The sequence below is a fragment of the Pongo abelii genome, chromosome 13 (genome assembly GCF_028885655.2).
Source record: "Pongo abelii isolate AG06213 chromosome 13, NHGRI_mPonAbe1-v2.0_pri, whole genome shotgun sequence".
In the NCBI taxonomy this organism is placed as follows: domain Eukaryota; kingdom Metazoa; phylum Chordata; class Mammalia; order Primates; family Hominidae; genus Pongo; species Pongo abelii.
The window spans coordinates 90,179,946-90,198,168 of NC_071998.2; the positions used below are offsets into that span (position 1 = coordinate 90,179,946).

Here is an 18,223-nt window from a genome sequence, read left to right on the forward strand (position 1 = left end):
TTTTTCTCAGAAATCTTTAAAGGTTCCTCTTTTACCTAAAGCTCTCATTGGGGTTATTTTGAGCTTGGTATTCAGTACTCTTCATCTTCTGGTGACAGCTTACTTTTTCTTTCACTGCTTTGCCACATATATCCTCTCTTTGATTGCCCAAGCTGCTTCCCTAAAAATGTGTCATTCATTTCCCTCTACCTTTGCCTGCACATTCTTCCTGCCTAACCACCGTACTTAAGGGATAGTCAAAATTCAACTTACTTTACAAAGCCTACCTTGACCCTCTAGCAGGAGTTTCTGGATTCTTTTATTATATTTATTATCTTATTTTCCTTTTTTAATTAGTTATTTTATTGCAAATATAATACATATCTCCCCAGTGAGACAAATTCCTAAAGGGATAGCTTAAAAGTGTCAGTTTTCTGGGTCACTCATTAGTGCCTATCATGATGTTTGAAACATGTAATATTGTTGATTGTGTTGAGTACTATTTATTTTTACCTTTAGGTTTACCATTGCTTGTTCAGAGAACAATTGCGAGAACTATTGTGTTACAAGAAAGCATTGGCAAAGGTCGATTTGGAGAAGTTTGGAGAGGAAAGTGGCGGGGAGAAGAAGTTGCTGTTAAGATATTCTCCTCTAGAGAAGAACGTTCGTGGTTCCGTGAGGCAGAGATTTATCAAACTGTAATGTTACGTCATGAAAACATCCTGGGATTTATAGCAGCAGACAATAAAGGTCTGTAACATTTGCTTTTCCTTATGTTATGTATAACAAAATCTCTTTAAGTCTTTACAGATATGGTGACTAACCATCATCAAAGTAGATGAGACATAGATGTCTGTCATGGAGGTTAGACCCATTAAGTCAAATACAATATATTAGTAACTTTTAGAACTAGGAACTTCTTAAAGATTTTCTTGACTCTTGATAGCATTCCTAAAATCTCTTATTGTTTTATAAAATATAAAAGAGCTATTTTAAAAAGCCATGTACTTTGTTGGTTTAGTTTAGGGCAGTTAGTTATTGAGAGTACTCATGATATGGAAAAGATGTATAAACTTGCTCAAAATTTTGAGAATAGGGCTCAGATAGCCATTTCCTTTTAATCTCTTCCTGACCAGTAGGATGTTTCAATGTAGACTATTGACCTTATTTATGGGGAGAGTAAAAATAACTTGTCAGTGTTCTGAGTTGCCAAGGGTTAAATAGATGAATCTTCTGGCAAACTCAAAGAGATAAATTGTTTCTTCAGCCACCCTGCCATTGGTAACTATACGGACACTTTTTTGCCTATCATGCTGGTGCCTGAGGCCCAGCGTCGGGTCAGATGCTGAAGAAGGAAGGAAGCCTGTCAGCAGGGAGTCAGAATGAGTGGGGACTGCAAGCCGTGACCTTAGACTGTGCTGCTGCCACTTTCTTAGCTTCTGTTAATAACTTTATGCCCACGATTCCTACTTTTTTTTTTTTTTTGAGATGGAATCTCGCTCTGTAGCCAGGCTGGAGTGCAGTGGTGCAATCTCGGCTCACTGCAGCCTCCGCCTCCTGGGATCAAGTGCTTCTCCTGCCTCAGCTTCCCGAGTAGCTGGGACTACAGGCGTGCACCACCATGCCCAGCTAATGTTTGTGTTTTTAGTAGAGATGGGGTTTCACCATGTTGGCCAGGATGGTCTCCATCTCTTGACCTTGTGATCCACCCACCTCGCCTCCCAGAGTGCTGGGATTACAGGCATGAGCCACTGTGCTCAGCCCCCACGATTCCTATTTTTACTGCCTCTGTCAGAGACTTGTGTTTCAGCTCCACTGTTGTCATCCCTACCCCTGAATCAAATGTATTTCCCAGCTTTCCTATTTAAAAAAAAAAAATGCTGTCATTATCTCTTAGCTTGCAGACCTGTAGTCATCTGTTTCCTTCTTCCACCTTCCATTTACTTCAGCAATATTTATTTATTCAAATATTAACAGTGTTTAACCTCAGTTGGTAATTATGGGTGATTTTTATTATTTTTCTTCTGGCTTCTCTGGGTTTTCAAATTTATTTACAAGCATGTACTGCTTTTTTTTGTTGTTGACTTTTATTTGTAGAAAATTTCCAATATGTAGAAAAGCAGAGTAGTTACGGTGATCCCTCATTGTCCAGCTTCAGCAGTTGTCAGGTCACTGCCAATCATAATTGATGTCTGATCCCGCCTACTCTGCCCTAACTGTGTTATTTGAAGCTGGTGCCAGACAATATGTTTTCATCTGTAAACACTTATAAAATATAATTTGTATCTTCAAATGATGAGGAAATGTTTTTATGAAACAACCATACTACCATTGTCAGTTTTTTAATTGTTGTCAGATATCCAGTTAGGTTCAATTCTATAATTGTCTCCTATTAAAAAAATTATTTATTCAAATTATGATTCTAAGTCCACACATTATATTTAGTTGATATTTCTCTTATGTGTCTTAAAATCTTTAGGTCCCCCCTTCATCTTTTTTCTCCTCTCGCAGTTTATTTGTTGAAGAAATTGGATTGTTTGTCCTGAAGGGCCTATCACATTCTGGATTTTGCTAATTGCATTTCCATAGTGTCTCTTAACTTGTTCTTCTATCTTTTCTAAAAACTGGTAGTTAGATTTAGAAGCTAAACCTAATTGGAGTTTTATTGGTTTTCTCAAAATACATACTAAGGATATTATATACATCCTATTGCATCATATGTGGAGGTATATAGTGTTTGATTAAGACAGGGGCAGTGTTGTTTATGATGGATGTAGGTAGCGATTATCAGTGGCACCTGACAATGCAATACCTCTTAAGTTAAAAACAAAACAGGCTGGGCACAGTGGCTCACGCCTGTAATCCCAGCACTTTGGAAAGCCAAGGCGGGTGGATCACGAGGTCAAGAGTTCAAGACCAGCCTGGCCAAGATGATGAAACCCCATCTCTACTAAAAATACAAAAAAATTAGCCAGGCATGGTGGCAGGTGCCTGTAATCCCAGCTACTTGGGAAGCTAAGGCGGAGAATTGCTTGTACCCGGGAGGTGGAGGTTGCAGTCAGAGCTGAGATCGCACCACTGCACTCCAGCCTGGGCGACACAGGGAGACTCTGTCTCAAAAAAACAAAATAAAACAAAATAGTAATCAGTCTGACCAAATCCTTCGTTCTCATTTTCGTTTCTGCCTCTAACACCATTTATTTCCTCCCCCAGCTCTTAAAACAACCTTTTCTTTATTTGCTATGTTTGATGACCCTAGACTTTCCTTGTTCCTTCTTACTTCTTCATAGTTGTCTTTGTTTTCTCAACTCTTACTCTTCTCACTGGTTCATATGAAGGTACTGATTTTATAAGTGGTAATTTCTTCCTTAAGAACATAGCCACATTCATGGTTTCAAACTCTACCATGTTGGCAACTCTCAAATCTCCATTTCAAAGCTTAAACCTCACCCAGGGTCTGGATTTTGTCACATTCCAAGTTACAAACACAGCAGCACAAAATGTTGGTGAGTCTGTGCCCTGAACTTCTAACCAGGCTGATGCTGTCATCTGGTGGTCACCATGGGAACTAGCTGACCCTACTGGCTCTTCCCTACTCCCCTTCTTTCTTCTTTGTCGGGGGTTAATGTACTTTCTCTGAGCCTACCCCCTCCACCCCAGTTCCTTTATCTTCTCCTGATTTAGTTAATTCCACCCCCGGCAGCCCTTTATGTGTATGGCCCCTTATAACCTTCCTTCTGCCTTGTCCGTAACCTGTGGTTTCCCTTTCTTCCATCTGCCTGTCTTCCACTTTGTTTCTTGTATTTGTGAGCTTTTCAAAATTCATTAATGGTTAAGAGGCATGCAAATAAGCTAGTGTTGTGCCTATATCAAGGAAAAGCAAGGGTGCGGGTTTGGACAGAATCAGTTTATAAAGTTCATGAAGAACAAATTAATACTAAGTCCTTTTAAATGTACCCAGAAATCTCCTCCAGAATCTTCTGAAAAGTTTCTATTCCTTTCTTAATCCCTTCTAATCAGAGTTGGTTTTCTTCTTCAACCAAATACCTTCAAAATAGAAGCTGTTTCATGTCAATATGGATTTTTTCTTTTGTTTTACAACCAGCAGGGAAAGAAAGAGCACAGTTTATGTACTTCTTACCTAAAGAATCTAGTATTCTGTTTTTTAAATCTTAACAGTCTTACAAAGTAAGATGTTATTCTTGTATAAAAGGAGAAACAGAGGCTCCTTGTCAGTAACAGGCAGGCCGTGGATTCCAACCAGGTCAGAATGACTCTAAGCGTCCATCTTTTACTGGATTATGCTGTCTCCTAATGTTGTAATGCTTTTTTTCTTCATGGCTTAATTAAGTATGTGGTTTTCCAGCTACTTCTAGGTTAAATTAGATTGTCGTGGACCAGTCTAGCTTAGGAGCCTAGCTAGTATCTTTACCATTATTCCTATGAGAAAACATGTTTTAAAGTCGTGTTTTGGCTTACAGAGGAAATTTTGGAACCCACGTTCCTCGTTGTTTGAGTTTAGTCCCAGCTTTTCCAGTTTTTCTCCTGACATTTCAGTTCCTATTTCAGCTTCCCCATGTGTTAGAGGTATCACTATTTCTGTTTTTCTAAGCTAGCAACCTTGGAATCATAATCATCTTGTCTTGCGTCTTTGTGAACTGTGTACACAATCTGTCACTAAAGCTTGTCATTTCTTGTTGAAACACTTTCAGTTTTGTCCCATACTCTTCCATTCCCACTGTGGCCACACTGGGCTCCAGAGACTTCTCACCTCCTTCCTTCCCTCTCTGTTCCCCTCCTTTTTTTAACCTTCTCTCCTTCCAGGAACAGCCACTGAGCACCCCAACCCGACCCAGAGATTTTTCTAGGCACTTAAGAGTGCCAGCTCTCATACTAATTATCTGTGAAAACTCAAAAAAGTCACCATCTTTGTCTCTTAAATGGGATTAATTATACTTGCCTTATCTCAAGAAGAGGGGCTTACTCTGAGGAACTGAAGAATGTGTACATAAAAGTATAAAACAAACTGAATGTAGAAGAAAATGTGAAGGAAATACAGACTTACAGTGGCATTATATTGCAATGTGTGACTCAGGATCGAGAGTAAAAAGTAATAACCTTTGAACAAATAAATCATAAATGGTCTGCAGCCCTACCGAAATGTTAATTCTGTTTTACAGACAATGGTACTTGGACTCAGCTCTGGTTGGTGTCAGATTATCATGAGCATGGATCCCTTTTTGATTACTTAAACAGATACACAGTTACTGTGGAAGGAATGATAAAACTTGCTCTGTCTACGGCGAGCGGTCTTGCCCATCTTCACATGGAGATTGTTGGTACCCAAGGTAATTCTATAAGCAGTTCTATTATTTAAGCTTTAAATTTTCATGAATAATGTCTATGAAAATAGAAGGTGGAGGCCAGGCCTGGTGGCTCACGCCTATAATCCCAGCACTTTGGGAGGTTGAGGTGGGCAGATCGCCTGATCTCAGGAGTTCATGGCCAGCCTGAGCAACATGACAAAACCCCATCTCTACCAACATACAAAAAATTAGTCGGGCATGGTGGCATGCACCTGTAGTCCCAGCTACTCAGGGGGTGAGGTAGGAGGATTACCTGAGCCTGGGAGGTCGAAGCTGCAGTGAGCAGACATCATGCCACTGCACTCCTACCTGGGTAATGGAGAGAGACCCTGTCTCAGAAAAAAAAAAAAAAGAAAGAAAACAGTAGGTGGCCTAACTAACTGGAGATATTTAAAACAAATTTTTTAGATGAGAACATTTTATCTTTCAGTTCAAAATTTCAGGTAGAACTAGGAATCTGGAAATTTGTTTAGAGATTCTCTAGTCATTGTAACAAAACTGTGATTTTTTTTTTTGAGTTCTTAAAAGTAGCATTCAATCTTATGATTTTTGAGGATCTCAGTTTCAGAATTCAGGTCCAAGTGAATATATTTTTATGTGTAGTATCAAATGAAATGTGAAAATGCTTTGTAAACATCAGATGCTATGTAACTGTTATCTGGCCATCTAATAATTATGTTTGACCTTGAGATAAGGAGACTGCATGAGATAGTTTTACAGTTGAAAAATTAAATACTGACTTTTAGTTATGACATTGGTATGCTATAGTTTTTGTGCCATGTAGGATTTCAGATGCCAGTATATCTCTCTGCTCTAGCAGTTGTCCACTTGCAACCCAATGGCTCCCCCACTCCCCACTTTACATACAGCATAAGTGCTAGTTCACATCTTAGTTCCATCTTTGTAATTATTATTATTATTGATTGTAACAGTTTTATTGAGTTATAATTCACATCATACAGTTCATCCACTTAAAGTGTAAAATTCAGTGGTTTTTAGAATACTCAGAGTTGTACAGCCAACAAACACTGCAGTCAATTTTAGAATATCTTCACTCCAAAGAGAAAACCTGTAGCCACTAGCAGTCACTCCCCTTTCCTCCCAAACTCCTTAGCCCTAGGCAGCAACTGCTCCTTTTTGTCTATAGATTTGCTTATTCTGCACATTTTATATAAATGAATCATACAATATGTGGTCTTTTGTGACTGGCTTCTTTCACTTAGCATGTTTTCAAGGTTCATTTATGTTGTAGCATGTATGAGTACTTCATTTTGATGGCTAAGTAATACTTCAGTGTATGGATATGCCATATGTCATGTACCCGTTCGTTGATGGACATTTGGTTTGTTTCTTCTTTGGCCATTGTAGCTAATGCTGCAGTGAACATTTGTGTACAAGTTGTATGTAGTTTCATGTTTTCAGTTATCTTGGGTATATACCTAGGAGTTGAATTACTGTATCATATGATAACTCTATTTAATGATTTGAAGAACTGCCATACTGTTTTCTTAAAGTGCCTGAACCATTTTACATCCCTGCCAGCAGTGTATGAAGGTTCCAAGTTTTCCACATTATAATTATTATTTTTTAATAACATTTTCTAGTGGTTAGCATCAAAGATAATATAATACTGAGTACATTGCAGTTGATAGGGAAGTGATGATCTACATGCTTGGTTCCTGGGCTGCTGGAATATCAGTCTATGGCTAAGTTTCTTAAAAAGAATTCATAAGGCACCAACAGATAAACTGATAACTTTTTTTTTGCCCCAGTCTTTGAGTTGTTCATCTTTTAAAGCATGTTATTGTCCACATTTTCTTTAAAAGAAATATAATTTCAGTGACTTTTGGTGTAGTGATTCACTTGAGTTTAATAATGCCATAAGTATTGTAGGTCATGTGGGCTGAAATGCTTTGATAAATTTGGGTTGGGAGAAGAGACTTTTGAACCTAAAGATGTGAGTTGTGATTGGTATTACCTTTTAAGCAGTCATGTTTAATTTTTGATTCTTTAGGAAAGCCAGCCATTGCTCATAGAGATTTGAAATCAAAGAATATCTTGGTAAAGAAGAATGGAACTTGCTGTATTGCAGACTTAGGACTGGCAGTAAGACATGATTCAGCCACAGATACCATTGATATTGCTCCAAACCACAGAGTGGGAACAAAAAGGTATACTTTTGAACAACTATATTTAATATCTTCTGAAATCACCTTTTTTCCCTTCTCTTTCATATATACATATCATTGCTGAAACTCAGCTTAAACTTGTAATTTATTAGATTGCCAACAGGCAAGAAGATCTCATGGTCTTGCCTGCTCTGAAGCCAAAGTTACCTGATTTAAAAAGATGCCTGCTGATGAAAGGTTGCCCTTCCAGAAAATATCATTAGGCATGTTAATTATAATAACAGTAGTAACTAACGTTTATAGGGCACCTACTATGTGCCAATCGTCTAATAGGTCTTTTACATATATTACCTCATTTAATCCCTTCTCAAATACTGTGCAGTAGCTAGCCCTGCTATTTTCATATTTCAGTTCCTAAAAAAATGCCTTTCTTGCTTTCTTAGAACTTTTGCACATGCTCTCTCCTGGAGCATACTTTACCCTATACTGTTTCTCAGCTTCATACCCACCTTTCCCATAGGAAGTTTTTTCTAGTCCTCAAAAATCTTAGGAGTCCCTCCAGGGACTGTCATAGCACACTGAACTGGGACCGTTGAGGCACTTATGCATTATGTTGTAACTGTTTATTTATTTGCCTATATATTCTATTAGGTGCAAGCTGCTTGAGAGCAGCCTTGTATTCCCAGCATCCATCACAGTGCCTAATACATGGTAGATCCTCAGTAGATATTTGTTGAGTCCATGAGTCTTCAAAATAACTTAATTAGGTAGGTGTTATTACCCTTTAATTCACAGATGAGGAAACCACCTTGAGGAGGTTAAATAATATGGCCAGCTTCATGTGGATGATAAGCTGAAGAGCTGAGATTTGAACCTGGGCATTTCTGACCCAAACCCCTTATCGCATGCTGTCACAGCATTTCTTCAAACTACTGCCTTGGCCTTGGAGATAGCTGGAGAGCCGGCAGCATTAGTCTATTCAAATTGCATGTATAATTTTGAGATTTCTGGATTCCCTGGGGACTCTCAATTTTCCCATCCAAGTACTAACCAGGCCCGACCCTGCTTAGTTTCCAAGATCAGATGAGATCGGGCGCGTTTAGGGTGGTATGGCCGTAGATGACTCTCAATTCTCAACCAGCTAAGGGGTCCTTGTCAGTGGTTGCTGTAGGTCTCCGTGGGTCCTGACCCATAATTTTAGTAGGTTTTTGAAGCTTCAGCATGAGGACTGGCATTCTTTTGTATCTATTATTTTCTTCCCTGGAGTATATTCATGCCCTTCCTTTCATCCTCAGTGAGAAGACTTCTAAATTAAAACGCATGGTTTCTACCTAGTACGTGTATAGGTGGTGTACATTAGGACACCTTTAACAGTCACAATTGTTGTATATGTCTTTCATTGGAAACCAAGATCATGAGGCAGATAGCGTGAAACTGCTATTTTAGCATTTTGTGGGATTTAGCTGACATCATTAATGTGCAAACCAGTGTGGATATTTAATATTTTTCTTAGTCCAACATTTGTTATGTAATATTGTGTGCATATGTCTATGTATAGAGAAACGTCTGAAAGGATGTTCATCCAAATGTGGCAGTAAGGGGATGATTTTCAAAGTTCTTTTTGCAAATTTTTTTTAGGTACATGGCCCCTGAAGTTCTCGATGATTCCATAAATATGAAACATTTTGAATCCTTCAAACGTGCTGACATCTATGCAATGGGCTTAGTATTCTGGGAAATTGCTCGACGATGTTCCATTGGTGGTAAATTGCTCTCCTCTCCCCCAGTAGTTTGTCATGAGCAGAAGTTGTTCAAGAATTGTCTTCTTTTTTTTAATTGAATGAAATTATGTACAATTCATTATCTGAAACAGGATGTCACCGAGTGCCAGAGAAAACAAAGGCGATGAAACCTTTGGGAGGGGACAGTGCCATGGTGTGCACATGCACAGCTCTAGCCTAGTGTATTCTCTTCCTGTTTCCATTTGAATCTTGAGACTCATCAGAACCCAACCCCTTGTTATATTGGAATATAGTTCTTTAGAATGGACAGCTGCTTGAGAGGCTCACCTAGGAAGCTGTTTCTAGCATGTACCTGGGTGTCAAACTTAGTTTTTTTCTTCGAGATTGTGGTTATTTTCTCCAACCTGATAGTTACAGATTACATACACAGAATACAATTATGTTACCATTGTGTCGTTTTCTAGAGTTAGTTTGTTTTAACTTCTAGCTTTTTAGATGGAGTTCTTTTAATGTTTACTCAGGAAACAGTCTCTTAGGTTTGGGGACCTAGACTTGGCTGAGACCTAGTGCCTTAGGTTTTTGAAGCAGTGAGGGACAGAGTGTTTCTCTGTATTGTAATAAATAGGTTATATTATTGACAGATGCAAGTAGAGAAAGGGACTTGGCACCTTAAACTTGCCTCATAAGATTCAAGTCTCACTGATAGGGTATATATATCCCTGTGCAAGTGAGAACCTGTGCACTTACAGAATAGAATCTCATTTGCTGCACAATAGGGTTCTAGGGGAAAATGTCAATCTGGTCATCACAGCTCATAGTTTACTGTCATTTCAAATAGGCTTTATTGATCTCATGGCAATACTTAGTTTCAAGGTGTGGGTGGAATATCAACTCAGGGAAGTGGCTTGTGAATACAGATGTGGATGAGATAGAGAAAGCTGTAATCTCTGTTCCACATACCTACTTTAGTAACGAAACACTGTAATAGGTCTCTCAGGTGATCTTTTAATGCCTTGGCATTAGCTGAAAAAATTCATCAAAATTTAATTTTTTTTAAACTGATACAGGAATTCATGAAGATTACCAACTGCCTTATTATGATCTTGTACCTTCTGACCCATCAGTTGAAGAAATGAGAAAAGTTGTTTGTGAACAGAAGTTAAGGCCAAATATCCCAAACAGATGGCAGAGCTGTGAAGTGAGTATTTCTTTTTGATATTAGGCAATTTTCTAAACTGTTTCTGCTTAGTAAGCAAAAGTTTGCTACTTTTCTTTAAGGAAAACTTTTCTTTAAGAATTTTCTTTTTCATAGCAGTCAAACCAGTGTGTAAAAACAGAATAATTTGGTTTTCATATTCAATTGTAAGCACATTGAAAGGACCATGGAACATTTGCAGTGGCCTTTAGTGTATCAGAACATAGTTTAGATCTGCCGGGCGAACTAAGGCACATATTTTTAAATGAATGCCTCCCTTCAGCCAGGGCAACCCAGAATAGTAGACAGTTACTGGACAGGAATGAGGAGACATGTGTTCTAGACCAGCCTGGCTACCATTTCAAGGGTCTGACTTTGAACAAATCACTTTAGTTCTCTGGACCTTAATATCCCTTTGTAAGGTGAGGAACTCAGATAAGGTGATTACAAAGGTGTTTCAAATGATTTTCCATTTTATTCATCTGATTGCCCAGATAACCATTAACCAGGAATTTAGGGAAAATGCTTTTTTCCAGCGGTATCTGAGCTTCTCAACCTCAGCTCTAACAAAAAGTTTTAGAAACGTTTTTGTAATTGTGAATTTAAAGATTCGTAAGATGAATTTTATTTAACCTCTCCTTAATTGCTAGCTGTTACTATTATAATATTGGTGAAGCAGGGCATATTCCTCCAGGTTTGAAGATTTGTAGCTTAAAAAGGCTATAAAAAGCTGTTCAGTTCAGTAGTTGATTTTACGTCTTAAACTATTGTAGGGCTCAGCAGAACCTCTGATAAGCAAGAGAGCTTGCTACCTCCAACAAAATCACGTCTCCAGGCCCAAATAAATAAAATGTATTTCAGCATGCTTAAGGAATTTGCATGTGACATAGTTTAACAAATGAGAGTGCTGCTAGATTTTGTCTTTTAGAAATTTGATCTACTTGGGAGGCTGAAGTGGGAGGATTGCTGGAGCCTGGGAGGTCAAGGCTGCAGTGAGCTGAGGGCATGCCATTGCATTCCACTTTGGGCGGCAGAGTGAGACTCTGTCTCAAAAAAGAAAGAAAAGAAAGAAAAATTTGATCTGGATACTTCAAAGTACAAACTTAAAATTTCAGTGTGAGGTCAGATTTCTTCTTTGCTTTGCCCAACTCTAGTTTAGGATTTGGCCTTTTCAGGTTTGCTAAGTGAGTCACTCTTTGTCCACCTGCTTTCCAGCACTGGCACCAGTACCCTATTGATGGAAATTTATGTAATTTCTACTCATTTGCTATTACAAATAATGCTTAAACAACAACAACAAGTGTATATGTCATTTATAAAGAAAATTTACACGTAAAAATTCTTATCCAGACCAATGGAAAATGGTGCATGCATTAATTTTTTTTTTATATTTTCTTGTAGGCCTTGAGAGTAATGGCTAAAATTATGAGAGAATGTTGGTATGCCAATGGAGCAGCTAGGCTTACAGCATTGCGGATTAAGAAAACATTATCACAACTCAGTCAACAGGAAGGCATCAAAATGTAATTCTACAGCTTTGCCTGAACTCTACTTTTTTCTTCAGATCTGCTCCTGGGTTTTAATTTGGGAGGTCAAATTGTTCTACCTCACTGAGAGGGAACAGAAGGATGTTGCTTCCTTTCGCAGCAGTGTAATAAAGTCAACTAAAAACTTCCCAGGATTTCTTTGGACCCAGGAAACAGCCATGTGGGTCCTTTCTGTGCACTATGAACGCTTCTTTCCCAGGACAGAAAATGTTGTGTAGTCTACCTTTATTTTTTATTAACAAAACTTGTTTTTTAAAAAAGATGATTGCTGGTCTTAACTTTAGGTAACTCTGCTGTGCTGGAGATCATCTTTAAGGGCAAAGGAGTTGGATTGCTGAATTATAATGAAACATTTCTTATTACTAAAGAAAGTGATTTACTCCTGGTTAGTACATTCTCAGAGGATTCTGAACCACTAGAGTTTCCTTGATTCAGACTTTGAATGTACTGTTCTATAGTTTTTCAGGATCTTAAAACTAACACTTATAAAACTCTTATCTTGAGTCTAAAAATGACCTCATATAGTAGTGAGGAACATAATTTATGCAATTGTATTTTGTATACTATTATTGTTCTTTCACTTATTCAGAACATTACATGCCTTCAAAATGGGATTGTACTATACCAGTAAGTGCCACTTCTGTGTCTTTCTAATGGAAATGAGTAGAATTGCTGAAAGTCTCTATGTTAAAACCTATAGTGTTTGAATTCAAAAAGCTTATTTATCTGGGTAACCCAAACTTTTTCTGTTTTGTTTTTTGGAAGGGTTTTTGTGGTATGTCATTTGGTATTCTATTTTGAAAATGCCTTTCTCCTACCAAAATGTGCTTAAGCCACTAAAGAAATGAAGTGGCATTAGTTAGTAAATTGTTAGCATGGTCATGTTTGAATATTCTCACATCAAGCTTTTGCATTTTAATTGTGTTGTCTAAGTATACTTTTAAAAAATCAAGTGGCACTCTAGATGCTTATAGTACTTTAATATTTGTAGCATACAGACTAATTTTTCTAAAAGGGAAAGTTTGTCTAGCTGCTTGTGAAAAGTTATGTGGTATTCCGTAAGCCATTTTTTTGTTTATCTGTTCAGAGACAGTGTTATTTTTTTAAGACATGAATTACATTTAAAATTAGAATATGGTTAATATTAAATAATAGGCCTTTTTCTAGGAAGGCGAAGGTGGTTAATAATTTGAATAGATAACAGATGTGCAAGAAAGTCACATTTGTTATGTATGTAGGAGTAAACGTTCGGTGGATCCTCTGTCTTTGTAACTGAGGTTAGAGCTAGTGTGGTTTTGAGGTCTCACTACACTTTGAGGAAGGCAGCTTTTAATTCAGTGTTTCCTTATGTGTGCGTACATTGCAACTGCTTACTTTGCATGTAATTTATGTAATGCATTCAGTGCACCCTTGTTACTTGGGAGAGGTGGTAGCTAAAGAACATTCTGAGTATAGGTTTTTCTCCATTTACAGATGTTTTTGGTCAAATATTGAAAGCAAACTTGTCATGGTCTTCTCACATTAAGTTGAAACTAGCTTATAATAACTGGTTTTTACTTCCAATGCTATGAAGTCTCTGCAGGGCTTTTACAGTTTTCGAAGTCCTTTTATCACTGTGATCTTATTCTGAGGGGAGAGAAAACTATCATAGCTGTGAGGCAAGACTTCGACTTTATAGTGCTATCAGTTCCCCGATACAGGGTCAGAGTAACCCATACAGTATTTTGGTCAGGAAGAGAAAGTGGCCATTTACACTGAATGAGTTGCATTCTGATAATGTCTTATCTCTTAGACGTAGAATAAATTTGAAAGACTATTTGGTCTTAAAACCAAAGTAATTTTAGAATGAGTGACATATTACATAGGAATTTAGTGTCAATTTCATGTGTTTAAAAACATCATGGGAAAAATGCTTAGAGGTTACTATTTTGACTACAAAGTTGAGTTTTTTTTCTGTAGTTACCATAATTTCATTGAAGCAAATGAATGAGTTTGAGAGGTTTGTTTTTATAGTTGTGTTGTATTACTTGTTTAATAATAATCTCTAATTCTGTGATCAGGTACTTTTTTTGTGGGGGTTTTTTGTTTGTTTGTTTGTTTGTTTTGGGCCATTTCTAAGCCTACCAGATCTGCTTTATGAAATCCAGGGGACCAATGCATTTTATCACTAAAACTATTTTTATATAATTTTAAGAATATACCAAAAGTTGTCTGATTTAAAGTTGTAATACATGATTTCTCACTTTCATGTAAGGTTATCCACTTTTGCTGAAGATATTTTTTATTGAATCAAAGATTGAGTTACAATTATACTTTTCTTACCTAAGTGGATAAAATGTACTTTTGATGAATCAGGGAATTTTTTTAAAGTTGGAGTTTAGTTCTAAATTGACTTTACATATTACTGCAGTTAATTCCTTTTTTGGCTAGGGATGGTTTGATAAACCACAATTGGCTGATATTGAAAATGAAAGTAACTTAAAAGGTGGGATGGATCATGATTACTGTTGATAACTGCAGATAAATTTGATTAGAGTAATAATTTTGTCATTTAAAAACACAGTCGTTTATACTGCCCATCCTAGGATGCTCACCTTCCAAGATTCAACTTGGCTAAAACATCTTCTGGTAAATTGTGTGTCCATACTCATTTTGTCAGTAGCCAGGAGGAATGGGGATGGGGGAAATAGGACTTAGTGGGGCATAGACATCCCTGGTCCATCGTTTCTGTCTCCAGCTGTTTCTTGCAACCTGCTGTCCTGCATGCTGGTCCCTGACACAGAGACCATTGCCTCCCCCACAGCCTTTTGACTGAAGAGTTGCTCTGGAGACCTGAAGTAAAACGGCTGATGGAAGTTGTGGGACCTACTTCCATTTCCTTCAGTCATTAGAGGTGGAAGGGAGGGGTCTCCAAGTTCGGAGATCGAGCAGATGAGGCTTGGGATGCCCCTGCTTTGACTTTAGCCATGGGTGAGGAGTGGGATGGCAGCAAGGTGGCTCCTGTGGCAGTGGAGTTGTGCCAGAAACAGTGGCCAGTTGTATCTCCTATGAGACAGGGTAAGGTCTGAAGAGCTGAGCCTGTAATTCTGCTGTAATAATGATAGTGCTCAAGAAGTGCCTTGAGTTGGTGTACAGTGCCATGGCCATCAAGAATCCCAGATTTCAGTTTTTATTACAAAACTTAAGTGGTCACTTGGTGATTTTGTAGTACATGCATGAGTTACCTTTTTTCTCTATGTCTGAGAACTGTCAGATTAAAAGAAGATAGCAAAGAGATCGTTAGACTGCACAACAAAATCACTATCCCATTGGACACATCATCAAAAGCTTATTTTTATTCTTGCACTGGAATAATCGTAAGTCAACTGTTTGTTTCTTGACCATGGCAGTGTTCTGGCTCCAAATGGTAGTGATTCCAAATAATGGTTCTGTTAACACTTTGGCAGAAAATGCCAACTCAGATATTTTGAGATACTAAGGATTATCTCTGGACATGTACTGCAGCTTCTTGTCTCTGTTTTGGATTACTGGAATATCCATGGGCCCTCTCTCTCAAGAATGCTGGACTTCTAGGACATTATGATGATTGTCAGTACATTAAACTTTTCAATCCCATTATGCAATCTTGTTTGTAAATGTAAACTTTCAAAAATATGGTTAATAACATTCAACCTGTTTATTACAACTTAAAAGGAACTTCAGTGAATTTGTTTTTATTTTTTAACAAGATTTGTGAACTGAATATCATGAACCATGTTTTGATACCCCTTTTTCACGTTGTGCCAACGGAATGGGGTGTTTGATATTTCTTCATATGTCAAGGAGATGCTTCAAAATGTCAATTGCTTTAAACTTAAATTACCTCTCAAGAGACCAAGGTACATTTACCTCATTGTGTATATAATGTTTAATATTTGTCAGAGCATTCTCCTGGTTTGCAGTTTTATTTCTATAAAGTATGGGTATTATGTTGCTCAGTTACTCAAATGGTACTGTATTGTTTATATTTGTACCCCAAATAACATCATCTGTACTTTCTGTTTTCTATATTGTATTTGTGCAGAATTCTTTTGGCTTTATCAGTGTAATCTCTGCCCTTTAAGATATGTACAGAAAATGTCCATATAAATTTCCATTTAAGTCGAATGATACTGAGAAGCCTGTAAAGAGGAGAAAAAAACATAAGCTGCGTTTCCCCATAAGTTTTTTAAATTGTATATTGTATTTGTAGTAATATTCCAAATGAATGTAAATAGGAAATAGAAGAGTGATGCTTATGTTAAGTCCTAACACTACAGTAGAAGAATGGAAGCAGTGCAAATAAATTACATTTTTCCCAAGTGCCAGTGGCATATTTTAAAATAAAGTGTATATGTTGGAATGAGTCATGCCATACGTAGTTGCTGTAGATGGAAACTAGAACCTTTGAGTTACAAGAGTCTTTAGAAGTTTTCTAACACTGCCTAGTGCAAGTTACAGTATTACAGCATGTTTGGGGAGTGCCCTCCTGTCTGCAGGTGTGTCTCTGTGCCTGGGGGCTTTTCTCCACATGCTTAGGGGTGTGGGTCTTCCAATGGGGCATGATGGACCTGTCTCCAGGTGAACTCTGTTGCCTTTGGGTCAGCACATTTGTTAGTCTCCTGGGGGTGAAAACTTGGCTTACAAGAGAACTGGAAAAATGATGAGATGTGGTCCCCAAACCCTTGATTGACTCTGGGGAGGGGCTTTGTGAATAGGATTGCTGTCACATTAAAGATAGTTACTTCAATTTGAAGGCTGGATTTAGGGATTTTTTTTTTCCTTATAATAAAGACATCACCAGGATATGAAGCTTTTGTTGAAAGTTGGAAAAAAAGTGAAATTAAAGACATTCCCAGACAAATACTAAGATAATTTGTTGCCTATGGACGTCTGCCTTACAAGAAATACTAAATCCTTCACACAGAAAATAAATGACACCAGATGGTAACCTGAATCCACAGGGTGAAATGAAAAGCACCAGAAATGGTGGATATGTGTACAACTAGAAAAGACTGTATGATTGTATAGCTGCCATAAATTACTACAAATGCCCTGGCTTAAAGCAACACCCATTTATGATCTCAGAATTCCATAATTCAGAAGTCTGGGCATAGCTCAGATGGTTCTCTGCTCCATATTTTAAAAGGTCAAAATGAAGGCATTGGCTGGGCGACATTCTTTTCTGGAGGCTCGGGATGAATAGGCTTCCAAGCTCATTGAGGTTGTTGGCAGAATTCAGCTCCATATGGTTGTAAGACAGGTTGGCCAGGGGTTGTTGTCAGTTTCTAGAAGCCACTCAAATTCCTTGGCTCGTGGTTCCCTCCATCATCAAAACCAGCAACAATGGGTTGAATCGTCCTTGCGCTTCTCTCTGATCTCCCCTTTTGCCTCATCTCTCCACTGTCTCTTCCACTGCATCTCTCTAATGCTTCTGCTTCCCTCTTCTGCTTTTAAGGGGCCATGTGATTACTCAGGGCGCATCTGGGTAATCCAGGATAATACCCTATTTAGTAACCTCAGTTTTACCTGCAAAGTCCATTCACTGCAGTACCAAGATTAGTGCTTGATTAAGTAACTAGAGAATGGGAATCTTAGGGAAATATTTGCCTACCAAAATAAGTGTAAGTTATCTTTCAATAGCATAAGACTATATAGTAATTACATCACCCTACTGTTGGGTTTACAATGTAGGTGCAGTGTATATTAGTAACACAAAGGAGTGGGTAGGAGATGGAGCTCTATTGGGACAAAGCTGTATTTTATTAGAATTAATTAGTCCTAATTTGAAGACGATTGTAATAAATTGAAATGCATGCTGTAGAGCCTGGAGTAACCACTAAAGCATCAATTTAAAAATATATTAAGAAAACAAAACGGTCCACCAAGAAATATTTAATACAAAAGGCAGAAAGAAAAGCAAAATGATAGACATTTGGAAAACAAATAGCAAAATGGCAGCCATAAGTAATCATGCCAATAATTTCATTAAATGTGAATGGACTAAATAGTTAAAAGGTAGAGATGGTCAGGATGGATTTAAAAAGAAAAATCAACTATATGGTGTTCACAGAGGCACACTGTAGGTTCAAAGACCAATAGCTGTAAAGTGAAAGTATGGAAAAATATATAACATGCAAACAGTAATCGTAAGAGAGCTGGAGTGTCTGTATCAAAGTGGGCTTTAAGACAAGAAATATTACTGGAAATATAGGATACTTTAAAAAGCCAATATATCAGATATAAC

At 37.7% G+C, this 18,223-nt stretch overlaps 1 protein-coding gene across 3 annotated transcripts in view; it reads left to right on the plus strand.

The window, feature by feature from the left end:
• The window catches only part of TGFBR1 (transforming growth factor beta receptor 1), a 54,971-nt gene extending 38,628 nt beyond the window's left edge, over positions 1–16,343 (plus strand). For all 3 annotated transcript variants that reach the window (XM_024252274.3, XM_009244688.4, XM_054520360.2), the window contains exons 4-9: positions 499–729; positions 5,160–5,327; positions 7,360–7,516; positions 9,113–9,237; positions 10,284–10,414; positions 11,813–16,343. In XM_024252274.3, coding sequence (XP_024108042.2) covers positions 499–729; positions 5,160–5,327; positions 7,360–7,516; positions 9,113–9,237; positions 10,284–10,414; positions 11,813–11,938 — 938 coding nt within the window. In that variant the 3' untranslated portion in view covers positions 11,939–16,343. The remainder of the gene's footprint in view (positions 1–498; positions 730–5,159; positions 5,328–7,359; positions 7,517–9,112; positions 9,238–10,283; positions 10,415–11,812) is intronic.
• Positions 16,344–18,223: the final 1,880 nt, after the last annotated feature.